This window comes from Rhea americana, unplaced genomic scaffold (genome assembly GCF_003343005.1).
Source record: "Rhea americana isolate MKP2758 unplaced genomic scaffold, rheAme1 scaffold_256, whole genome shotgun sequence".
NCBI classification, from domain to species: Eukaryota; Metazoa; Chordata; class Aves; order Rheiformes; family Rheidae; genus Rhea; species Rhea americana.
In genome coordinates this window covers 1,125,528-1,149,837 of record NW_028186375.1, presented here as the reverse complement: position 1 = coordinate 1,149,837, position 24,310 = coordinate 1,125,528, and the positions used below count along the sequence as shown (strand labels likewise).

Below are 24,310 nucleotides of genomic sequence, written 5' to 3'. Positions count from 1 at the left end.
CCAAGATGCAGTGCAATTTAACTTGAGTTCGACTGGGTTTCTACAGACATCCAAACTATTTTTAAGCTAGATAAGTTATCTTTAGAAAACCCTACTGCTGTGAGTGTGGTATGGACACACCAATATTTAAAGGCTGGAAAAGGGAGCATTGAAATCTTCACTATATAAGTAAGGAATTGGGATAGAGAGGTGCCAAGTCACTTGCCTAAGTCATACATATAGTCTGCCAGTGGTGAGAAACTGAGCTTCTGTATCTTGAGTCCTAGCTCTGTGCCTTAATTACAAAATCAGCTCTCCCAACAATAAGACTACTGTAACTAGAGGGAAAAGTAAGACTTCTGCAAAGAATTACAATAGTCCTGGAGCTCTGACAGATGACCAAATTATCATAGCTTCGTGAGTTAGTGTGTATCAGCGGAGCCATAATAACTGACGATGCGTATACCTTTAGCCCACAGCAAATGAGGTAAAACACATTAGCTTAAATGCTTTTCGCTGAGGTTTACCATTACAGATTTTACTTTATGTTGTTTAGACACTGAGAACATGCAAAAGATCAGTTACTGCTGCTCTACTGATACAAGGTAATCTGTTAAGCAGGGGTAACTCAGCTGTGTGTCTGAGCCCTCAGCCTAAATACAGTAGAAAATTAGATCCCTCTTAGCACAATATGTTTAACTCATTAACTCAGAATTCCAAGAAAATTTTTATGACTTTTCAATAATAGCCATTTTTAGAATTTGAGGTGTTCTGGTCAGGTACCCCAAGGCCTGCAATTTATACTGCTATATGGTATCAGTGAGTGCTAGTGAGTCATACTGTAAAGTTACCGTAATATTTACAGTCAGCATTGACAGCTATACCTTAAAATCCAAACAAGAGAGTTTTTCCAGTCTTTTGCTTACATCAAGAGAACCCATCTTCTTTGTAAATTGAATGAAGCAGAGTTGGTTATGGTCCCCAAATGACAAGATGATGAAACTATCCGTAAGAACAGCTGAAAAAACAAATAAAAATTGTCACCACTGTAATACCTGTTTCTGCTAACAAAACAAATTACTGAACCCTCCACTGAGACACCACAAAAAGCAATTTTTTCTTAAATATTACACTAAGGCTATGTAATCTCCTAAAAGGCATCAATGTGTCATCCTCCCAGGACCTTCTTGGAAATGAGAAATAAAGCTTAAGGAGTATTCAGATTACATAAACCTGAATAAATTATGTCAGACCAAGTTACCACTACATTCAAATACATGTTTTGTTCCCGTCTATTTCCATTTCTTTTCTTCTTCTTTTATTTTTTATTTTTTTTTTTTTTTTGCCTACAGTAACATTCACCAGTATTTTCCAAATGCACCTAATACAGCATTGTCTGTGATGAGGTTGATAAATGTGAAGTAGTATTTGGGGTATATTTGTTATTTTGACATTGGGAGTAAGTGATGCAGCAGCAGTGAGATTCCAGATGCTACTGCAGACACTAAGGAAGCTGTTACATATAGGATTGTGCTTTAGATGGGTTATTAACTTGTTGAAAACTTCATATGTGGTGCCCAAACAACGCAGATAACCAAGACAGAAGGGACTCCCCTGAGTCTGGAACAAAGTTCTGTGGAACCTCCATTGTTATCATAAGAAAGTGCTAGACTGAAATAGTTCAATATTAAACAGAACAACTAATTTGACAATTAAATTGGATTAGACATTACTATCTATTTTTCCCCCCAAGCATTATCCTGTTAGTCAAGCAGTGCATACCTTTAAGCAGATTTCTGAGAATAAAGTGAGTCATCATGGTAACTGGTACCAGATTGCTGAAGAACAGTTAATGAGAACCAGGTCTAAGGTAAAAGCTAGCAAGCTGCTTTCAGAAAGAAAACTCAGAAAACTCTGCTAAACGGAAACTGCCAAGCAAATTAGGACCTAATTTACAAACAAACAAAATCCCATGGAACAAGCCTCATAAAATTGTAAAATTGTATTTGCAATTAATATCCTTGATTCTTAAATATGTTTTTAATATCCACAACTAATCTACGGTGAGTTTAGTCTTACACTCAACATAAGCAGTGAAAACTGACTATTCAGCTTTGCTTTGATTTAGTCTGGTTTACAGCCAGTCTGTTTTCCAACAGTTATGTACTGGCACAGCTCTGAAATATCCAGTATGCAAATGCTAAAGGATAAAATTTAAAGCCAAATAGTTGCCTTTGAAATGTTAGGTTAGTACTAACTTTTGAAAAAAAAAACAGAAATCATGATAAAGTATCTGCTACTGTGAGTTTGAAGTTATAATTCAGATTCTAAACATGCATCAAAATTCAAAGCCAGTGAGCATGGCGGTATCCTTATATGTACAGTTAAGGCATTTTGATATAATCATGGCCAGTTTACATTAAAGATGACCTACAGCACACCTCAAAGGCTTCAGAAATTTGTTTTGGTTGAAGAAGGCACAAGTCAAAGATCCCTGGACAAGTGAGAGTCCTGAGAGTAGAATTCCTTGATTTTTTCTCTCTGCGGTTAGCTGGGGAAGGAGAGCGGGCCCGGGAGGGTGATTTGCCTTGGTCAGGCTGCCCCATGCGCGGCCAGCCAGCCTCAGCCAGGAGAGGTGGAGTACGGAACTGCCTGCGGGGAAAGACTGCACGTAGAGGACAAATATGGGGTGAAAGACGAGCATTATCGAAGGGCAATGCACAACTGTTATTGCGTGAATTACCTACACATATTTACTGACGTCATTACCATAAATATCGAAAGGTTTTGTTGTGGGCGATGTTTTTTCAGTTGAAGAACAAACCTAGGAAATTCTGATGCCAAATAGATCTCCATGACCGCGACTATGGGCATAGATGTACCATTACTCAGAGAGATCTCCTGAAGAGGACACATATGCTACAGGGTCAGATTATCCTAAAGAGGGGCGAGGCACACAACAGAATTAATATCCTGCAAAGGCCACCACAAGACCTCAGTGTCACAAAAAAAATTCAGAAAACTCAGAAATAATGTTTCTTTTAGGAAGACAATTTTTCTGTCTACTGATATCCCCTTTCTAATTAAACTTTTTTTAAAATTTTACCTAGATAATAATAAAAACTTAGCAGACAATATTAGAGACATGAAGATTATAAAAGTATTCTTAATTCTGTATTTTGTGCGTATAATCTGACCTTTATCATTCAATATATTAAAGAGAGCATATTACTTTGAGTTATAATTAGAACTGTAATAACTCATATGTACTTGTTGCAGATTGTAATCCTTATCCATTTCTACATACAAGTAATTGTTAAAAAAGAACTATTATTTTTAGATAGACTTCTTGTATATAATAAAACAATGACTAGTTTCTTTAATGATTATGTTAAGATATACATATATATATACTAATTTACTTATAGTCCACATCAGATCTTTCAAAAAGTACAACGTGGAAGAAGAGGAACTTAAATATGAAGATATTTAGATGCCCCAAATATGGCAGCAGATATCTGTACTTGCTAAATATTTAGACCTCAGTTCTGCAAGCTAATCATATATTTGGACATCCATTTCCATGCAGATCCCTCCTGATTTTAATAGAAGTCAGCTTGGGCATATATACTTTTTCTAAGGCATCATTTTAGCTTTTCAGGGACTCTGTAGAGTATTATGTATTGCCACATATACAGGTATCATAGACATTAATTAAAAGCTGCATAAACTGATCTAGATCAGCAAAAGACCATGCATTGCCTTTTGATTTCCCTGATAATCTCAGAAACATTCGTAACTGGACTTTCTGTGTCCAGTTAAACTGGCTGAATGTATACTACAGTTCATAGATTCCTCTTGGCAAACTTCATCATCACAACCCCACTTCCAACCTAGATTTGGAAAGACATACAATTATGTTGAATTAAAGTTAATGAATTCTAGGAGTTAGTATATAAGATTAGGACAGTATAAATATGTCTACTTATGTGGGTGATAAAAGTATCTTTTGTTGTTCTTAAAAAGAATATATTGTAATGACGGGTATTTCTGCATTTTGCTTTTACTGAATAGAAACAGTCCTGTTTTATCTTTGGACACAGACACTGTCAAACATAGGTTTTTAAGAAATTCTTCAATTAGTGAAAATAAGGACAAACCATTATATAACTTGAATTATAGGAATCTGAGTGGTATAACCGTAGGAAAATGTATTTGCTGGAATTTATTTTTTAAATAATTTTGATAAGATAATGATATGTATTTTAATAAATAATTTATATTTATATAAAATATTAAAGCAATGTATGTATAGATAAGTATAATTTAATTTTATACTTATTATTTATGAAAAGTTTAAAAGACAGAGTATTCTAAAAAAGCTCTATAAACAACTTCAATTTGGTGTAACTATAGCATTCATGCTTTCCTGCTTTTTGTCACCTGAAAGCATGGAATACTCCCTCTGGAAACAGAGGGAAGAAAAATCTGAGATGCAATTAATAGTCTAGTAAGTTGGGTTAAGGGTGAAACAAAGAGTCAAGAGGCTACTTATGTTCTACACTTGCTGTGTAATTAGTTGATATAACAAAAGGAGGTTAGGGTTAAATTTTTGGATACTAAGGATTCTACTAACATAGTAATGTTATTTCTCAGGACTTAACTACAATACAAAGATAGAAAAAAAAACCAGATGGACACAGTATTGCACTCTTCTTAAATAACAAGGCCAATATTCAATAGATGCCTGGGGAATGGGAGAAAATAAATTATTAAAGATCAAAGCTAAATCTAGCATATATTCACATTAAAAGGGTGTAACTTGGATCTGCATTTGGGGGGAATTTGTAATACAATTCATCTGTAGTCTGGCTCACATGAAAATTTCATATTCTTGATCATGCAGATGCCAGGATATTAACATCTGGATGAGTTCTCAGTGGAGCTTTGTAGAAAGACACTGTAAAAGCTATGTTCATATTATAAAACTGTTGAAATTAGGCATATTTTGTACGCATTTGTTTCTGCAATAAGCAAAACCCTCATTTTTATTAGCCACTAGTTAATCTGCAACTTTAGAAACTAAATCAGAACATCTCCATGTTGATAATGTTATCCAACTGGTTTTAATAAATAAATATTTTTATAATAAATACCTCTGGTAATTAATCAGTTTGCTAATGTTTCTGTCCCATTTTCCTATTTATGATATAAACATGAATTTACAATATAAAYATGACAAGTTCAAATGGTATGTTCACAGTGATTAAAATGTGTAAGAAATTGAATTTTAGAAATCCATTCATTATCTGACAAGCCTGAAAACTTTGATGTTAAATATTATTCTTAGTGTTCTTAGTCCTGAGGGTTGTAACTATGGCATTACATGCAATTACTTGTTGTGTTTGCAAGTCCCCAGTGGCAATAATTAGTCTACCTGTTGACATACTGTTTCTCTACTCTATTGTTAATGTAGGCAATTGATTTACACGTGGGTGTAATTACCATCACTGATGGTGTCGGAGATGAGCTTCCCCACCAGGGTCCTGTCAATCACCGCTTTCTCCAGCTGTGGCCCAGAAAGGCTTAGGGACACCAATACACCTGAATGAAAAAGGAGCTAAATCCAAATAGCGAGAAAACAAGACATCAAGAATCAATAATAAAGAAGTGAAATGTTCCAAGGTACATATTAATCTCTGTCTGTTATGTAGTAATCTAATTTTCAAATTTACAAAGGAGATTTTTATCTGAGATATGAAGGTGTCTTCTAATGACTTTAAAACCTTTTTAATGAAAAATATAATTATAATGTAACACTGTACTATGTGAGTACAAGAATTATAAATGGTGAACACCTGAAGATGATGGGTGCAAGTTCCTAAATGTTGCATAAAAATTATTGAATTAGTATGGTAAAAACTATGATTGAAAGTCTGTCCTAAATGAGTAAAGGATGATACTGATCACTCTTAATTATCAAAATAATAACTGATGTTTGTATTTTTTCACACCTCTTGTGTCTCAAAAAAAACCAAAACAAAAACCAAACCCCACCATTCAGCTAAGGCAGCACTCTGACATTTAAGTATTTCTGTATGTGAACACTACGCTTGTCATTCACAAACCTGATTTTTCTATATGAAATAATAATTGTATAGGCTGCATGAAAATATATGTAGTTTTATATTTAAAAATCTTATATTATTTTCATAAATTAAAAAGCAGCTTTTTGTATCACAGTTATTTTTGATCATTCATATACCGCTTAAATAATGGTGCCCAGAGAGAGCTGTGGGCTTCTAGTAAGCTCATATATTCCTTGACATAAGGTCATATATGTCTCTCTGAAAGAAGGAACTTAAACTRTTGGACAGAATAGAGTCAGAGGTTTATTTCAGAGTTAACTGAATATCCTTGTCTAACTAATCTCAAACATATCATTTTGAAGACTATGTCACAGTAGTTATCAGCTCTTTTTGATGCCGTATCTTGTATAAGAGCTAATGCTCAGTGGGAGGAGTCATGAAAAGCATTCCTTTTTGCATAATTAAATCATTAAAGTTAATAACATTCTGGATGCAACTATTACAGCAAAGTAATTCAGCAAATGAAGAACAGAAAACTCCCCCCTCCACTGTGAGTTGATCTCACTTTGCCAAGTTACTCCAGTAGCAGGAGTATATAAAAAGCTTTATTAGATTTTTTTTCCCAATAAAATCGTAAAAGAGAATGACAGGGTTTAAAAAAATTACTGACTATCAGATTGTCTAACTCATTGCCAAACTTAGGTTTCTACAGGAACCTTGATGTAAAAAACAGTGAAAAAAATCACTACTGTGATTTTGATCTTCACATGCAGTACTGAAAACACGTGTATTTTAATTCACCTTTCACTTCCACCTCTGATCCTGCAAGCTGCTGGGCTAGATGACCTCACTCTATGAGTTAAAGAAGTTTCAGGACTGCTCTAATTCCTGCTACATGGTAGCAATTCTGAAGGACTCATTTTGGCAGCTAGGTTCACTTCCCTCTAATCAGCAAAGAAAATCATTATTACTTTAGCAGAGGCTATACCAGCCTTAAACTTGCTGAACAATCTTTTCTGCCAAAGGAACTGTCAGTGGGAAAACCCCTGTAGAAACATAGAGGGGACTCACCAAAGGCCATAAATCTGGGACTGCTGTTTTTATTTCTAACTAAAAGCAGATAAAAAACAAACAAACAAAAAAAAAAAACAAAAAAAACTTTGTACTTTTAAAAAAAATGATATATGACCAATAGTTGCACTTGAAGTAGAAGCTGGCATAAAAATTCCTATCTATTTTGTGTTACAGCTATGAGATAAACATGGTTTTAATACACTTTTTAGTACAACACACTTGTATGTAGAACACCAGGCAAACGTTCTTGCACTGAGAGCTATTGGAGTATGTAATAATCTCCAAGGAAAGTGGCAGAAACCCCATTTTAGTAGCCTTTTAAATTGGATAGCACAAGTATAAGAAAATACAATGTTGAGAGCAAACCTGAGCTGGCAGTAAGAGGCATTAGGTGAGCCATCCCCCCCCATGTCTTTTCCATGTCTTTTATATACATCAGAAGTGACAATTTCATTTCTATGACTCTCCTTCAGCTTTATGGCTACATTACAATTATTTTTTCTTTGTTTTGTATGTTTCTTTTTCAAAGTCAAGTGGATATAAAATGGCATATGACTATGCTAAAATAATGGAAGTGCTGGGGACAAGGAGGTATTGATCTGATTGATGTTGGCTTTTGCTCTCAGCTCTGTTCCCAGTGATTTAGCTATGCAAAATGCCAGTTATACATATTATGCTGTATTGCTACAGTTCTATGCTCTCTGCAGCAAAGAACAGGACAAGAATATATTAAATAATTTACTTTTTTTTTTGCCTAATACCTTTAACCAACATTTTTCCAATCTATTTTCTTGCCAATTCACAGCAGATAGTTTGAAAACAAATTCTAATGACATTTGAAATAGAAACACAAACCACCTGTAATGCAAAATAAATTTATTACAACCAGATGGTCTTCTCCGACCCTGCCAAACTCTAATCTTGCATTAGTTTGAAAATATATATATTTAGTGTTTCACTATTCCCTGTTATGACAGATGTCCTTTAAGGTTTTGTCCTAGTAAAAATGTTAGACACAGTTACACTCATACAGCTTTTATTACAATCTTTCAAAACTTCAATTTATCCTTATGTTGGAGTTAGATTAGATAAAATCACAATTTATTCCCAACTTGATAATATGAGTCCAGCAAGGTTTGACTACAGTTAGCTATAATTGTCCAAAGAATCCAACTGAAAAAGTGAGGGCTGAAACCCAGAAGTTAAGAACCTACTTTGCAAGAACATACTTATCAAGCAAAATTACATAAATACTCTAGGAAAAACAGTTCTATACTACTCAGTAAATATCAGCCTGCCACAGAAGAGTAAAACTCCCCAAATTTTTCAGTGTTATTTACCACTAAGACAGTTGACACCGACACGTAAATAAACTCTCCATCCTGTGTCTTCTCCAACACCCTTGCTTGGGAACATGCTGTCTCTTTGCTCAGAAAATGTAACTGTAACAGTAGGATTTTTCCAGTACGATTTTCCCTAGGATTTTTTCCCTTGCAGTGAGTGGGAAGAGCATCCTGGAGGTAAAAGAGCATTCCTGGGAGAAAAGGACTAGCAGAACTACCTAAGCGAATCAGAAGTCTCTTACTGTTCGTAGCACCTTGGTTTACTTCACAAAGTGGGGATATACACATCTGTCTCCAGGTAAAACCATGCAAAATGTGTTTTGATCCAAAGAAAACCAATATATTTCTTAAATGCCTACATTAGGGAATGAGGCCACGTGCTTACCATTTTACTGACATTTAATATGTCCATCCAACACGCTGGGTAGAGACATGCCCTCAAACTCTTGGCTTGATTGCAACAAATAAATGTAAGACTATGCTGATTTCATGCTTAGGGGTTTCAGGGTGTAAATTCATTTTATGCCTACATGTTAATTTCCTGGGAATGACATAAGTCACACCTGCTACAGAGAGAGAATAGACATCTTTGTAAACTGCTCCAGCATATGACAATGAGACTTTGATATAATTTTATTAAGTATAAATGTGATGAAGCATACATGTTTCATTTTATATGTATGAAACTAATCATTAAACTTATAGAAATGTCATAGAATCAGTATGATCCATATTTTCAATATTACGCAGAGTCCTCTCTCAATATGGCATGGTACAATGACACAGTATGGGTAAAAATACCATTATTTGCATGGCTTTTTTTGTTTCTTAAAATAATCTCTCTCTTTTTAATTTTATAGTAAAGTCTGAGATACTTGTGCAAAGCTTAAACTTTAATTTAACATTTTTTGCTCTAATGTACTTGTCATAGAGGGTAAGTATACCTGTGTTCCATAGGTTTAAGTTTTTGCCTCTAGGAAGTATCTAAATTAAACAAGTAACTCAGAGATGTACAATATTGTTATGTAAGGACAATATTTCTTCTACTCCCTTTAAAAAATCCTTTGGCTTAGGGGAGATCTTTCAAAGGATCCTGCAGGGAAAGGTATTTTAGATGGAAAGAACGTATTGGAGGAAAGATCATAGAATCATAGAATCAGTAAGGTTGAAAGGGACCTCTGGAGATCATCTAGTCCAACCTCCCTGCTCAGCAGGGGCACCTAGAACATGTCAGACAGGGTTGTGTCCAGGCAGGCCTTGAATATCTCCAGAGAAGGAGACTCCACAACCTCTCTGGGCAACCTGTGCCAGTGCTCTGTCACTCTCACAGGGAAGAAATTCCCCCTCACGTTCAGGTGGAACCTCCTGTGCTTCAATTTCTGCCCATTGCCTCTTGTCCTGTCACACGGGACAACTGAAAAGCGTTTGTCCCCGTCCCTCTGACACCCTCCCTTCAGGTACTTGTACACATTGRTMAGATCCCCCCTCAGTCTTCTCTTCCCCAGGCTGAAGAGGCCCAGCTCTCACAGCCGTTCCTCACAGGGCAGGTGCTCCAGCCCTCTGAGCATCTTCGTAGCCCTACGCTGGACTCTCTCCAGTGGCTCCATGTCTGTCTTGTACTGGGGAGCCCAGAACTGGACACAGTACTCGAGATGAGGCCTCACCAGGGCTGAGGAGAGAGTATTCAATGAGTTCAAGACTGAATCTATTTGAAGTGTAGATGGTGGCATAAGGGAAGGTACTGAATTCAGAAGTTATATATATATGTGTATATATATATATGAAGGAAACTGTCAGGTGCAAAACCTTRTGTGCTTCATCTGAGGAAAGTGAAAGGGGAGCCATAACAACTGCAACTGGATTTCTATAATAAATGAATGTTTATGTTACAGAAGAACATAAAAATTTCAGTTATAGGAGAAGTATCACTGGTGAGATCAAATTAAAAGGAAAAAAAAATGTTATATTGAAGGCCTAGGCTTAAAACAATGCAACAAAGATAAGCAAAAGCATATTTTCAAAAATATTTCTTAATGTTTACCACGAAATAGAAGCAGGTATTTAAATAAAGCACAAACACATTATCTTTCATCAAAAATAAGCTGTAAAACGGAAAAATATTTATCTGCTTGAATTGAAACATCACTATTTCAATACTTTATTGGCTATAGAGTTTATGTAAAAACTCTTACATGATAATAAGATGTGTTGTACATAAACTTGCACAGTAACGCTCAGATTTAGGTGGATGGGAGAAGACGAATGATAAGCATGAACAAATATAGACCAAACTGGGAAGGTTGCAAGCTTGGCTTGAACACATACACAGCAATCCAACTCCAAAAACTACTGCTCCAGGGAACTATCCATCATTATTAAGGAATAAAAGCAAATAGACGAGGCATTAGTTACACAAGACACTAAGCCATCCAATCTAACAGAACTAGTATCAAACTAGGGAAAGAAACTCACAATAATGACATACATCATGTATCCACAGTAATTCACGTACTGAAGTACTCCAATGTGAGAAATGGAAATCAGAAGAGAGAGCTCTACAGCTTTAAGAGTCTCAAAGTGTTCCTAAACAAAACATTTAAGTATACTTATTGCTTAGTTTTTGTACTTGAATATAGTCTGAGTAAAACATTTGGGAATCTAGTGACTTCACATGCTGGGAGGGGGAGGGCTATTTAATCTCTGTGTTACTGGGGGGTTGAATGTGAAGGCTTTACTAGAGGGAGTTGTGTACTCTGCATACTGAAATGGTTCTTTGAAGACCAAGCAATATATCTGAAGGGGCAGAGCATAGATTTAGGACTTAAGTACTCACTCTAAATTTATGGACCTCAGTAGAACTTAAACGTGTACTTAAGTGGATTCCTTTATCCTCAGAAGCCTTAGCCCTTGACTCCTCATTCACGCAGCTTAGCTGCTTATCAGCCCTTCTACCTAAAAAGATACCTGCAGAGCAAAGCCAGGATTTGTCTCTATCTGATTAAAACTGGAAGAGAAAGAAAATATGCCTATAAAAAATATTGCTGCAAACTGTTTTCCCTGACAGAGCCCAACCGACAAAGGACTATGCAAAAGGAGAAGAGAATTGCAAAGCATTTCTTGTTCAAGCAGGTTCCCAGGGTTTTTCCCCACCTCTTCATTCCAGATTGCTGTCTTAGCCACCCTACCGTAATTATTCTGTTGCATGCCTCATTACCGACGAAGTTACTGTTGTTACATGTTACTGTTACACAATAATCAATGCATTTGCACTTCTAGCTCCAAATCTCGAAAACCATAAAACACCTTAATGGTAGTGATCAAAAGCAACCGAAAGAATTTTATATGAGGACGGTGTTCCTCTTAGTAAACAGTGATGGATACTAACTTCTCATGTATTTGAGCCAAAATGTCTTCATTTTGGCATCAGATGTGCTAGTGTATGTCACCATGTATCTTGCTAAATCAGTTTGCTTATGGGCATGGTAGCTGATACAACAAGCCATGTCAGCATATACTGCTGAGTATCTCAGTTCAGAATCCCATCCCAAGTATGTCAATGATGGTAACACAAAAAACATTCATACAGATATGTAAATTGCAACACAATCAAATTAAATCAAAGTAATTAAGCAAAGAATATATAAATCTTTTTCATTAGCAGGTAACATACAATTCATGTCTATTGTTTGGCTTTTATAGAATAAAATAATTCAGTGCTGGCATAWGCATTATTAATGTGTAAATATATTATAATATAAATGTAAAAGTAAAGAATTTAGAAATCAAATGTTTCAGCTATATTGCATTAGTTTTTACTACCGTGTATTGTAAAGCCAAACACAAAACAATGCCATCATTTTATAGGCTTGATTTCATGATTTTGTAGCAAAACTTAAAAGTATTCCAAATAATTAGAGAAGGAGACCAAAGAAAGAGGAAGTCAGAGCTTCTTCATAGTAAACTGAACAATATTGGTGAAATTAATTCCCTCAATTATTTCCTCTGGGTAGAACAGAAAGGGAAAGCCAATTATTTTCATTGTTTTATTTCCTTTCTTCTTTCTTTTTTTTTCCCTGCCAGTACTGCCTTGCTAAAGATACAACAGCTGGTGAGAAGATCTTTGGGATAGCATATTTTTATTACAAAAGAAAGGGAACTCTTCCTGGTTCAGCTAAAGATATGTCAGATTTGGATACGCAGGTCTTTTATCAAAAAGTGATGACTGTTGAGTTAAATATTTTAGTTTCTATAATTGAATGTATTTGACATCTCCTATTACTATAAACGATGAGCTAAAAACCTGAAGATATTTTAATTCAACCATATAATCAAATTTAGCTTGAATCATTGAAATTTATGACTATTTAGCAGGGTAATTCAGCATATGCTCTCAATGTTGTTTGACGGATTTGTTAGTTTCTACTACACTTCAGAGTTAATGCAAGCATGGCCTCTTCTTCCTCCACTAACAGCTGCTCTGGTATCCATCCAAACCAGTATGCATGCAGTAGTGCTATGACAAAGATCACACCATTATGTGATAAGAAATTTCTGCTGAAACAGTTAAGTAAACTCCCATTTGGAATTAAAATGTAAACTTTGAACCTCCTTTTCAGAAGTTTCAGAACACCTTTATTAAAAAGGAGAAGCCCAGATAATGCCACAAAACGCTTAAAGGCAGTTGAGCACTAGGAAAACAAACAGCTTGACGAAAAAATTGATGCACAACAGTTTTTCTATTGTAGATTGTCTGAAATTACTCATTTTTTTTTCTGTTTTATTTTCATCTGTTGTAGAGCTTATATCTAGAGGAAGACCAACAGCAGAGTAACATAATTGTTTTGGCAGAACATCCTAAGTCCTTTTGGAGAGTTCAATTATCAGCTATTATAATATAAAATATATGCTTTGTTTTGTGATTGAGAGAGTAAAAGTAGAATTTAAGGACAGAAAAATCATTATTATCTATAACTATCACTCTGGCTACGTTATACTCAAGCTATGTAAACACCTCTAAAAATATAGTCATTTTATTTAGCTATTCCTTTATATGATTCAGACCRATACAGAGCCAGACGTATCCAGATCTGTTAGGATAAAAACAAGCATCTTTTGTTTCCTGTCTTCTAAAAGAAATAAGCTACTTTGTATTGTCTCTTTTTTTATTATGTATGCCTGAAACTATTTAGGAAATGCTAAGTCAGAAAACGTGTTTTATACACGATTGATAGGCAGCCAAAGCGTTATATAGTAAGGGCAGGACAATCAAGTTTTGACAAGAATTCCATTGTCCTCAAATATGTATTGATAAGGAATGCCGTGCAATGCCGATACAGATAGGAGGGGAAGAAGAATGATACGGGGAGAGTGGACAGGAAAAGCAAGTGAAGAGACAGCAAACTGATGAAAATGAAATAGATGAATGTAAGTGTGGCTAACTCAGTATTTCTCACCCAAACTCCCTTCCTAATCAGAAAAATAACAAAAACCTCTAAATCAGTGTAGAATTAATGTTTAAATTAGTTCTAGAAGATTAATATTTACAGATTATACTATGTAATCTGTAGAAGAGTGTTACAATTTTATTAGAGATAATATCTGATAAGGCAAATGTAGCTTTGACAGTAGTATTTTTACTGATATAAGAAAGTAGAATTTATACTATTTGGCATGTCAGGTATTTAATTTTTTTGCTATTGCTACAGACATTTCTGGAATTTCAGCTGTACAGTGTAAGAATATTTACTATTCATCTAGCTGATGCACACTTGAAGCTACTTGRGTTAGAAGGAAAAAATTAAGAAACTGAAGAAGTATAGAAGTTAAAATGCAAAATTTCTTTTTGGAAACAACATTAGTAACATTTAAAAATATTTTCCCTTCCAGACCTACTTGAAATATGATACACATTCCTCACGAACCATGAAGACTGTCGAAACTTCCAAATAACCTTGCACATGTTTTTCAGAACAAGCTCTTGTTCAGACCTCCCACCTCCCCTACTGCCCTGTGTTAAAGAGGATGTGAAAAGCTGCTTCTTTTACACAATAACTGGAACTTATATAGACAGAGAACATAGCTACGTATGCTACAAGTCACATTATCTTTTATTGCACAACTTGATGTGTGATCTAGTTGGCTTAGATTTAGTCTCTCTCTCATGTCACAAAAGCACAAAGCAAAAAAGGTTTTGTGACAGACTTGTAAATAATTAGATATAATAAATGTAATATAACATAGATTCCAAATCTCTTTATATATTTCAGCTGATCCTTCGGCCAGATTCTTTTGGGTTCAGGATGCTTTCAGTTTCCGCAAAAAATAATAATGTCACAGAATCAGACCAATAAAAACCACAAAATTTTCTTTTATAGAATCTATTTCAGGTTAGGAATTTAAATAAACACAACCTAGGTAATAAGAGCCAGATACATTAAAAACCCCACATACATTATAAATTATCGGATTTTTTTGTATTGGTTAACATTTTAACGCTATTGCATTAATCACTGAATGGCTGTTCGGCTCCATTGACTGCGTACTGCAAGAGGTTGTCAAAACATTTTACCTGACAGAYATGTTTGCTCTTCCATTTGCTCAGCACACATTGACTGTTTTGCATTAAGTCCTGAAGGACAACAGAAAACAGAGAATAGAGTTGGCATATACATTGTCATTCTTGGTTAACGTGCTTYTGATTTTCAAGTTTAGAGATGAAGCGTGCCATAGAAAGATGCAGCTATTTTGGAACAGTCCACCAAACAAAAGCACATTTATCATCCCTGGGAGGGCTGGACTTTCATGAAAATGAAAGCTGTTGAAAGAGGTTTGAAAACCGGATTACATGTTGCTATACTTGAAAGTTTCTGAAACGTACCTCTATCTCCTTGAGAGTATCTCGCAGTTTTTCTGGTCGTTTGTTTTTAAGTATCCAAGGATAATCTCGAGCTGGCAAATAAAAATTAAAAAAAAATAAAACCAAATGTGTGTGTGTGTGTGTGTGTGTGTGTGTGTGTGTTCTTCTGTGGGAGTATCTGTGTACAAACATATGTGTATATAGTAAAAAATGCTTTCCAAGTTGAGTTTCTTTTGCTGTGGCAAACACAAAACTAAGATTTCTAGGAACTACCTTAGACATAAAACTTAACCTATAATTGGAAGGAAACAGGTACTGTTTCCATTGTCAAATGATAGCCTTTTGAAAGGCTCTGTTGCAGAAACAGTTAGCATGAAATATCTACACTAACCATGATTTCACCATGGCAATTATGTACAGAGTTCTCRGGATGGAATATCCTGCCCAGTTGCCAAGCATTTGCAATGAGAAAGCCTCTCACATTCAGTACGTTTAATTCAGGTTCAAGTTATCAAATCCTAGACAGATATTACTCTTCTGAATTAACATTTCACTGCCCAATTTCAAAAAACAGGTGTCAACTTGTCTGCAAAATATATGTGCATGAATATATGCATATAGACAGGTAATAATTACAAATAATTGTGAATTGCACAACTTACATTATGGAGTGCAGTCATTTGCAGTATTTATTCTTAAAAATTTGGTCCTAGGAATCTATCAAGTCAATCAAACAAGAAATTGCAAAGAAAGAGAAAATGTTTGAGCGTGATTGCCGAGCTCACTCAGGTTGTCCTCCCAACTGCCTACAAACATTTAACATATTTATTGCTGCACGGCAAATTATTTTGAAAATTCTGGCTTAGTACATTAATTCTGGAATCATTAGGATGGCAAAGCTTCCTCTGGAGTTGTAAGTAATTGGCTTGTTTTATGGCTGAGAATCAGACTCTAGTAACTTGCAAAATTTCATCATTTAAAAGTGAGMAGTTTTCCATTCATAAGTATACAATGAAAATCATGAGAAACCAGAATACATTGCCTTTAATTTTTTTTTTATATCTAGCCTGTTTAAAGGAAACCCGATGAAAAGTTTTGAGCTTTGAGCTGACAGTTTGTACGGCAACTTCCAGACTGAATAACTTAACAGTTGTGTTTAAACCCCACTGTAAAAAGTAGTTTACAGTAGAAGTGCTATAGAGTGAAAAAATGAAGGATTTCATATATCAACAAAAGAGCACACTAACGTACAACTTCTCTTTGTACTTTATTGGACCAAAGCCAGTGCTGGTAGAACTGTTATGATAATATTAATTAGGCATGTAAGATCACATTTTCAATAGGTACTTTCATAAATACTAGAATATTTATCCACATATGCAAAATGGGAAATTGCCTGTACAGATACCAAGCTAAATATACAAATCAGTAGCTGTGAATAGTTACCCAATGCTCCTTTTTAAGAAATGTGCCATATGGTGATTTCTGTTTGGGCATATATTATTTTATTATATTTATTATTTATCTTATTTTATTATTTTATTATTTTATTTATTTTACGGCAACAAGATGCAGTAGTTTAGGCTCCTTTGTATGACAGATGTCTAAAAGATATCAGWGGAGGCTTCTGTATAACTCCATTTATCTGGGCCTGCATCTCTGATTGTACAGAATCGCCTGCAGGGTAATGCCATGCAGAGTACATGGGATGCAAATGCATTATGCTCCTCCCTGCTTATAACCCTCTCCCAGCTTCCCACCCTAGCAGGACAATACTGACTGTGATACCCAACCCTCCACAGCAGGTTAGATTTACCACAGGGCCGTGTGTGCCTTTAAACCCACTTCTGCTGCGGTTCCGTCCTCCTCAAAGCACATCCTGTGAACAACGTGCCCTTCTAAAGTGAATTTTGCCTTCCAATGCACTCACAACTCCAAGTGAACTTTCATTATGATCAGATGAAATGTTAATGCAATTTTAACAGCATATATATTACTTTGTAAAGTCTTATAAAAATCAGTTAGATTTTTCATAGCTGTTAGGTAATAATGTTTGAACATTAATGTATATAGTCTCAGCTATAATACTACACAGGATTTGTGAAACTTGAGCCAGGGAAAAGTTATACTAATATAAAAATTTTTAACTGTCACAGTACTGCTGTGTGATAGTATAAACTGAAATTGCTTTTAAACAGATAAGGCAGKAATTCAGAATATGGCATAAATGGTTCAAAGCTAAAAAATATTCTGTGAAGACAGCTGATTATTAACCCATAATGTTATTCCYGCTGAAAGTATTTTAGTTACAATTTTCAGTTTAGAAGCAGGTGGTATTTCAATTCAAGAGCTGATTGCAAAAAAGTTTATTGCTCATCTGCACACTAAATTTCACGAGGAAAACCCTGGACTGTGTTTATTTTTGTGATTCTGCTTGACAACAGAATTGAGAAGCAACGCACACCACCACATTTTGTGTCACGGAAAAAAAGATTGCAAATATATCAGGAAGGAGTAGTTACAACTTCTCAATTGCTTTGTGCTCTGTAGTCCTGTGACAGTTTGTCTTCTAGCAAATAGAATGTGCAGAAAGCTATTTTACTGCTTTACCAGGGGCATCACCAATTCAATTTAACAATTCAGTCTTAGTATAACAAGAAACTTAGAAATGTCCTTACATTCTGCTAGCTTTTGCTTCTTTTCTAAGTAACCATGYTTCACCTGCGATACTAAAGGGGAGGATGAAAAGATGTATGATAATCCTTACAACAGCTGTCAGCAAATATTAATATTAGAGAAAAGATTCATACACTTTGATAAAACAGAGAAATTTGCAAAAAAATTAGGACAATCCTGATGTTTTCACCTCATAAGTCAGCTATCTTAAATTTGCAGTGAAAGAAAGGCTTATGCAGCCCAACAGGTGGGCTTCTATTACTGAGCCTCCAATCTCATCAGATAGTGAAGGGAGCTGCAACCGAATCCAGAAGAGAAGCTGAGTCAGTCTGTCAGCAGGAGCAGGGAGACTGTGTATTCACCACGCAGCCAAGCACCCGGGATGCCCACGCCAGCCTCCACTTTCACCTGGTCASAAACGGGAAGTAACTCTAGCCGAAAAGACCTTTTGGCCCACCACGAAACTTCTAGGATTAACAGGATTAATCAGATAAAGAAAATTGATCATTCACTCTGAAATGGCTATTTCAGATATCAGGTAAGGCTCCAGGAGGCCAAGGCTGCGGGTTCTCGTGCGTTCATGATGCCCTCTGCTGGGATGCCGGGAAATACAGAATTATGGCAATAYCCCATGCTTCAAACAGAACAGTTCCTTAAAATGATGCTAGCATATTGTTTTAATACTCTGCAGGAGATAGAACGGTGTCATTTAGAATATCTGCTCCCACTAGGGCTTTTAATGGCAAAAAAGTTTGTAATTTTCAGAGGCCTGTATTAACAYAATATTCAAAGTTGCATTTTGATAACTTCTTGTCACAAATGGTGGAGGAGCTTACGAGGAAGGGTGTCCTGCTGGATCTTGTCCTTACCAACAGAGAGGGACTAATTAGAGATGAGAAGGTTGGGGGCAACCTTGGCTGCAGTGACCATGAGATGGTGGAGTTCAGGATCCTGCAGGAAAGAATTAAGGCGACAAGCAGGATTGCAACCCTGGACTTGAGGAGAGCAGACTTTGTGCTCTTCAGAGACCTACTTGGAAGAATCTCATGGGTTAAGGCCCTAGAAGGAAGAGGGGTGCAGGAGAGCTGRCTAGTATTTGAACATCACTTCCTCCAAGCTCAAGAGCRGTGCACGCCTATGAGTAACAAGTGCAGCAAAGGGGGCAGGAGACCTGCMTGGGTGAGCAAGGAGCTCTTGGCCAAAATCAGACAGAAGAAGAAAGTGCACAATGTGGAAGAGGGGACAGGCTACTTGGGAGAATTATAGGAATGCAGCCAGAGCAYGTAGAGATGCTGCGAGGAAGGGTAAGGCCCATCTGGAATTGAGTCTGGCAAGGGATGTYAAGGACAACAGGAAGGGCTTCTTCAAATAYATCAGCAGCAAGAGGAGGACTAGGGAAAATGTGGGCCTGCTACCAAATGGGGCGGGGGCCCTGGTGACAAGGGATCCAGAGAAGGCAGAATTACYGAATGCCTCCTCTGCTTCAGTCKTCACTGYTAAGGGCAGCCCCCATGAATCCCAGAGCCTGGACACGAGGGAGAAAGTCTGGAGAAAGTAAGACTTTCCTTTGGTTGAGGAGGAAAGGATTAGAGACCTTCTGGGCAGGCTAGACATCCACAAATCCATGGGCCCGGATGGGATGCACCCACRGGTACWGAGGGAGCTGGCGGATGTTKTTGCCAGGMTGCTCTCCATYRTCTTTGAAAGGTCCTGGAGAACTGGAGAGGTGCCTGRGGACTGGAAGAAAACCACTGTCACTCCAGTCTTCAAAAAGGGCAAGAAGGAGGACCCAGGCAACTCTAGGCCAGTCAGCCTCACCTCCATCCCTGGAAAGGTGATGGAACTGCTCATTCTGGATGTCATCTCCAGGCATATGGAGGAAAAGAAGGTGATCTGGAGTAGTCAGCATGGATTCATCCTGCTTAACCAATCTGAGAGCCTTCTCTGATGGAGTGACTGGCTGGGTAGAGGAGGGGAGAGCAGTGGAYGTTGTGTACCTTGACTTCAGCAAGGCTTTTGATACTGTCTCCCATAACAGCTTCCTAGATAAGCTCAGGAAATGTGGGCTAGATGAGTGGACAGTGAAGTGGATTGAGAACTGGCTGAAAGGCAGAGCTTAGAGGGTCRTCATGTCGTCATCAGTGGCATGGAGTCTAKTTGGAGGCCTGTGGCTAGTGGYGTCCCCCAGAGCTCAGGACTGGGTCCCATCCTGTTCAACTTTTTCCTCAATGACCTGAATGAGAGGACAGAGTGCCTCCTCAGCATGTTTGCTGATGATACCAAGCTGGGAGGAGTGGCTGACACACCTGAGGGCTGTGCTGCGATTCAGAGAGACCTGGACAGAGAGGAACCTCATGAGGTTCAACAAGGGCAAGTGCAGTGTCCTGCACCTAGGGAAAAATAACCCTAGGCACCAGGACAAGCTGGGGGCTGACCTGCTGGAGAGCAGCTCTGCAGAGAAAGACCTGGGAATGCTGGTGGATGACAAGTTGACCATGAGGCAGCAATGTGCCCTTGTGGCCAGGAAGGCCAATGGTCTCCTGGGGTGCATTGGGAAGAGTGTTGCCAGTAGGTTGAAGGAGGTGATCCTGCCCCTCTMCTCAGCCCTGGCGAGGCTTCATCTCGGGTCCTGTGTCCAGTTGTGGGCTCCCCAGKACAAGASAGACATGGAGCTACTGGAGAGATGATCAGAGGGCTGGAGCACCTGCCCTCTGAGGAACGGCTGTGAGAGCTGGGCCTCTTCAGCCTGGGGAAGAGAAGACTGAGGGGGGATCTTATCAGTGTGTACAAGTACCTGAAGGGAGGGTGTCAAGGGGACGAGGACAAACTCTTTTCAGTTGTCCCGTGTGACAGGACAAGAGGCAATGGGCAGAAACGGAACCACAGGAGGTTCCGGCTGAACATGAGGGGGAATTTCTTCACTGTGAGAGTGACAGAGCACTGGCACAGGTTGTGCAGAGAGGTTGTGGAGTCTCCTTCTCTGGAGATTTTCAAGGCCTGCCTGGATGCAACCCTGTCTGACATGTTCTAAGTGACCCTGCTTTAGCAGGGGGATTGGACTAGATGATCTCCAGAGGTCCCTTCCAACCTTACTGATTCTATGATTCTATGATCTTCACATAACCAAACAGCCTGTGCCAAAGTACATTAGAAAACTTTGCTTAGTTTTACTTATGGTTCAGTATTTATATTTTACCTGGTTCTTTCTTGTCATAGTACTGGTGGATCCCAATATCTTCATCTATATAATTGAACAGAAATATATTTAATTATGGAATGTGACACTGAAAATAAAATACAGCTTAGAAAGCAAAGTTCAGCCTCTCAATTTTTGCTAACTGGAGCAGAGTTTTAAAATACAGGATAGTGTGAAGAAATGACAGCATACAGTCTGCAAACCAGCAAGCAAGGGCTGAAAGAGTGTATGAGAGGTCCCTACATTAATTTGGAGTTGTCATTTCCTTCACATACATTCTGATTTTCTTCCAGCTGCTGACATAGTAAGGCAATTTTTTACCACRTTCCTATTATCATCTTTTCTGTTTGTTCACAAGGAGAGGATCACAGCAGAGTGAACCTTAGAATACTTTAAAATGTTTTCCAATGACTGACACAGCTGAGCTGAAGACAACAATTATTATTATTATTATTTTTAAGATTCATGARCTCCATGAAGCTGCCCTTTCAAATGATCCAACGTATCTACTCTTAGCTATAGTTGTTACTGTCTATCTTTGTAATACCAGATGCAAAAGCCCTTCTYTATTCCTGTGGCTGAGGGCAAACTCTGGCCGTACATGGTTCCCTACTAACACGAGACCTAAGTGTGCACCAGATGCAGAGCATCTCCCTCTGTTATCCTGGTTCCCACGGCAAAGAAAATCAGGTATGTGTGCCACATGGGGACTGCAAACCACTTCAGCCAGTTCCTGCTCTGGCTCATTGGTAGACAGATACTTAGGTGTGCCATGGTAAACTCCACCAAGTATGTCCAGCTGAGCTACTATGACTTTAAGTTGTAATGTTTTAACATTAGCATGGCATACAATTTTAGAATAAGACTTGTGGGAAATGAACAAATGAGCAGAGAGAAAGCAAGACGATCAAAGGTAGGAAAGAGGTCCAGTAGGCCACAGTAYACTTTTAACTGCAATAAATCGTAACTGTATGTGTTTTATTTAAACCATTGGATTTTTTAATAAAATATAGCTTTTTGATTTTTTTTATATTACTGTTACAAAATAGTTTTCATATAGAGGTGGAATGTTAAGACATACTGAGTCAATATTTCAATAATCATATTCATGAATGGTTTGAAACAAAATTATAGCACACTATGATTGGCATGAAATGTCAGAAATAACATTTTGATATCATCCACTTCTAAACCAGTGGGTTTTTTTGAGCATTAGATTTTACTAGTAACAAGGCAAGATGTATATATGTAATTTCCACAAGGCTGATAATTAGTCATATGTTTCCTGGAACAATCAATGAGCAAGATAAATATATACTTTAAAATTTCAAGTAATTAGGCAAAATACCCAGAACATGCAGCAATTTTTATTATTCATGCTGAAGTACAAATCACAATGACTCTGCAAATCAACTCAACTATCGATCTTCATTCACCCAAACTAGTTATTACACTGAAGCCTACATTCAAGTAGGATGTTGCTTCCTAAAAGTGAAAAAGCATCCAATTAAACATAATCATAACATTTTAGAGTTGAAATAGTGCTCCAGTTCTATGAGGAGATAAGTAAAGAGGCTAAAAAGGTTCAAATACAGTATTTCTGTCTCATTTTCCTTCTCCTAACTATAAAAAACACTTCATTTGGGTATTCAGAATTTTATATCAGTTTAATATTCACTAATACAATTTGTTGCTTTATTTAAGTAACAGATAACAGATCACTTACCTCTAATATGTAAAGTATTCTTCAAAGACCATAGGTGCATCTCAGCCAGGCAGAAGGACATCTGATGGCAGACAGAACCTTAGCACTATCAAAAGAAGGAAAGAAACCACATGTGCAAATTAATTGCCCTCTATCACAAGAGAAACTGCAAATATTTCAGAAACTAAGTAGTAAAAGAGATTAGCATTGATGGTAATTTGCTATTTGTAAGTTGCAGTTCTCAACAGCAATAAAATAAATGATACAGGGGAATGAATAGGATAAAAATATGTAAGTATGCATGTATTTATATATATGTGTGTGTRTGTGAAGAGCCAAACCAGTATCTGTGTCTGAATTCACAGTTAGTCTCACTGTAGTGAATAACTTTGCACTTGGTGCTTCTTGTATACATGTTGTAATTAATTTTTACTGCATGGTTATTACTTTGATGAACGYAAAAGTGAAGCCACTATTTACAGATCTGGCTTATAGATATGAGAATTTTACTTGGGGCCTAGCTTTTTTACACGCTGCACATTAGGAAGTACCAATAAAGTCAAGAAGCAGTTTTGAGCTTAATATCCTTGCAGGCTTTCGATTGCTAAATATCAAAAATGATGTCTTTCTAAATAAAGACAAAGCACTTGTATTAAATCAATTAATAACAAAACAGCAGATGCGAAGAATGTAAAAGACATGAATTGAAATACTGTGTACATTGACTATCATTATGAACTGTTTGCTGGGTGTGTTTTGAGTGACCGGTCTGAACAGTGWCGCTTGTGTGTGTGTTATACTTCAAGGGAGCATTGGGAATCTTCCGAAGCACAGTAACCAACAGACTTCCCTGAGCAGTTTCCTGAGGCACCAAATACTCAGTGCTACAGTCACAAACGGGCCATGAGACCAATTACGTTGGTTTCTTTGGCTAAACGCAAGACTCCACTAAAAGCTGGACTCTGAAGGGGAACTTAAACAAACRCAACACACTTCAATAATAACTGGTGGTATGGTACTGTACGTGAACTTCTCTCCTTTTTTGAAGTGGGCTCTTCATTTTCTTTCCATTAGTGCGCTCTAGATAATGTTGTCAAGGAGATGAACCAATTAGTAGATGATTGCAGAATTCCTATCACATAAAGAGTATCAGACATAAACGTCAAGAGTGCTGTGATGAAAAATATGTGCAAGAATCTCAGATAGCATCAAGAAAGCTATCATAGTCCCGGCAGAGCTATGAGACCTTGAGGTATTATCACTCAAGCTAATATGTATGTTTTGATGCACTGCCTAATCCACTGAAATAGCACCAAGTGGAAATAGCATTTTCTTTACACTGATCCCCAAATGTACAAAAAGTCTTGCTGACTTACTAAATCCCATAGTCCT

At 37.1% G+C, this 24,310-nt stretch overlaps 1 protein-coding gene across 1 annotated transcript in view; it reads right to left on the bottom strand.

Annotated features, from left to right (window-relative positions):
- WDPCP (WD repeat containing planar cell polarity effector) overlaps positions 1-24,310 on the bottom strand; it is a 150,137-nt gene that overhangs the window by 77,722 nt on the left and 48,105 nt on the right. Inside the window, exons 3-8 of the mRNA XM_085307279.1 lie at positions 22,940-23,024; positions 21,214-21,258; positions 15,363-15,433; positions 15,054-15,113; positions 5,485-5,599; positions 864-997 (exon numbers count right to left, since the gene is read on the bottom strand). Coding sequence (XP_085163405.1) covers positions 864-997; positions 5,485-5,599; positions 15,054-15,113; positions 15,363-15,433; positions 21,214-21,258; positions 22,940-23,000 — 486 coding nt within the window. The 5' untranslated portion in view covers positions 23,001-23,024. The remainder of the gene's footprint in view (positions 1-863; positions 998-5,484; positions 5,600-15,053; positions 15,114-15,362; positions 15,434-21,213; positions 21,259-22,939; positions 23,025-24,310) is intronic.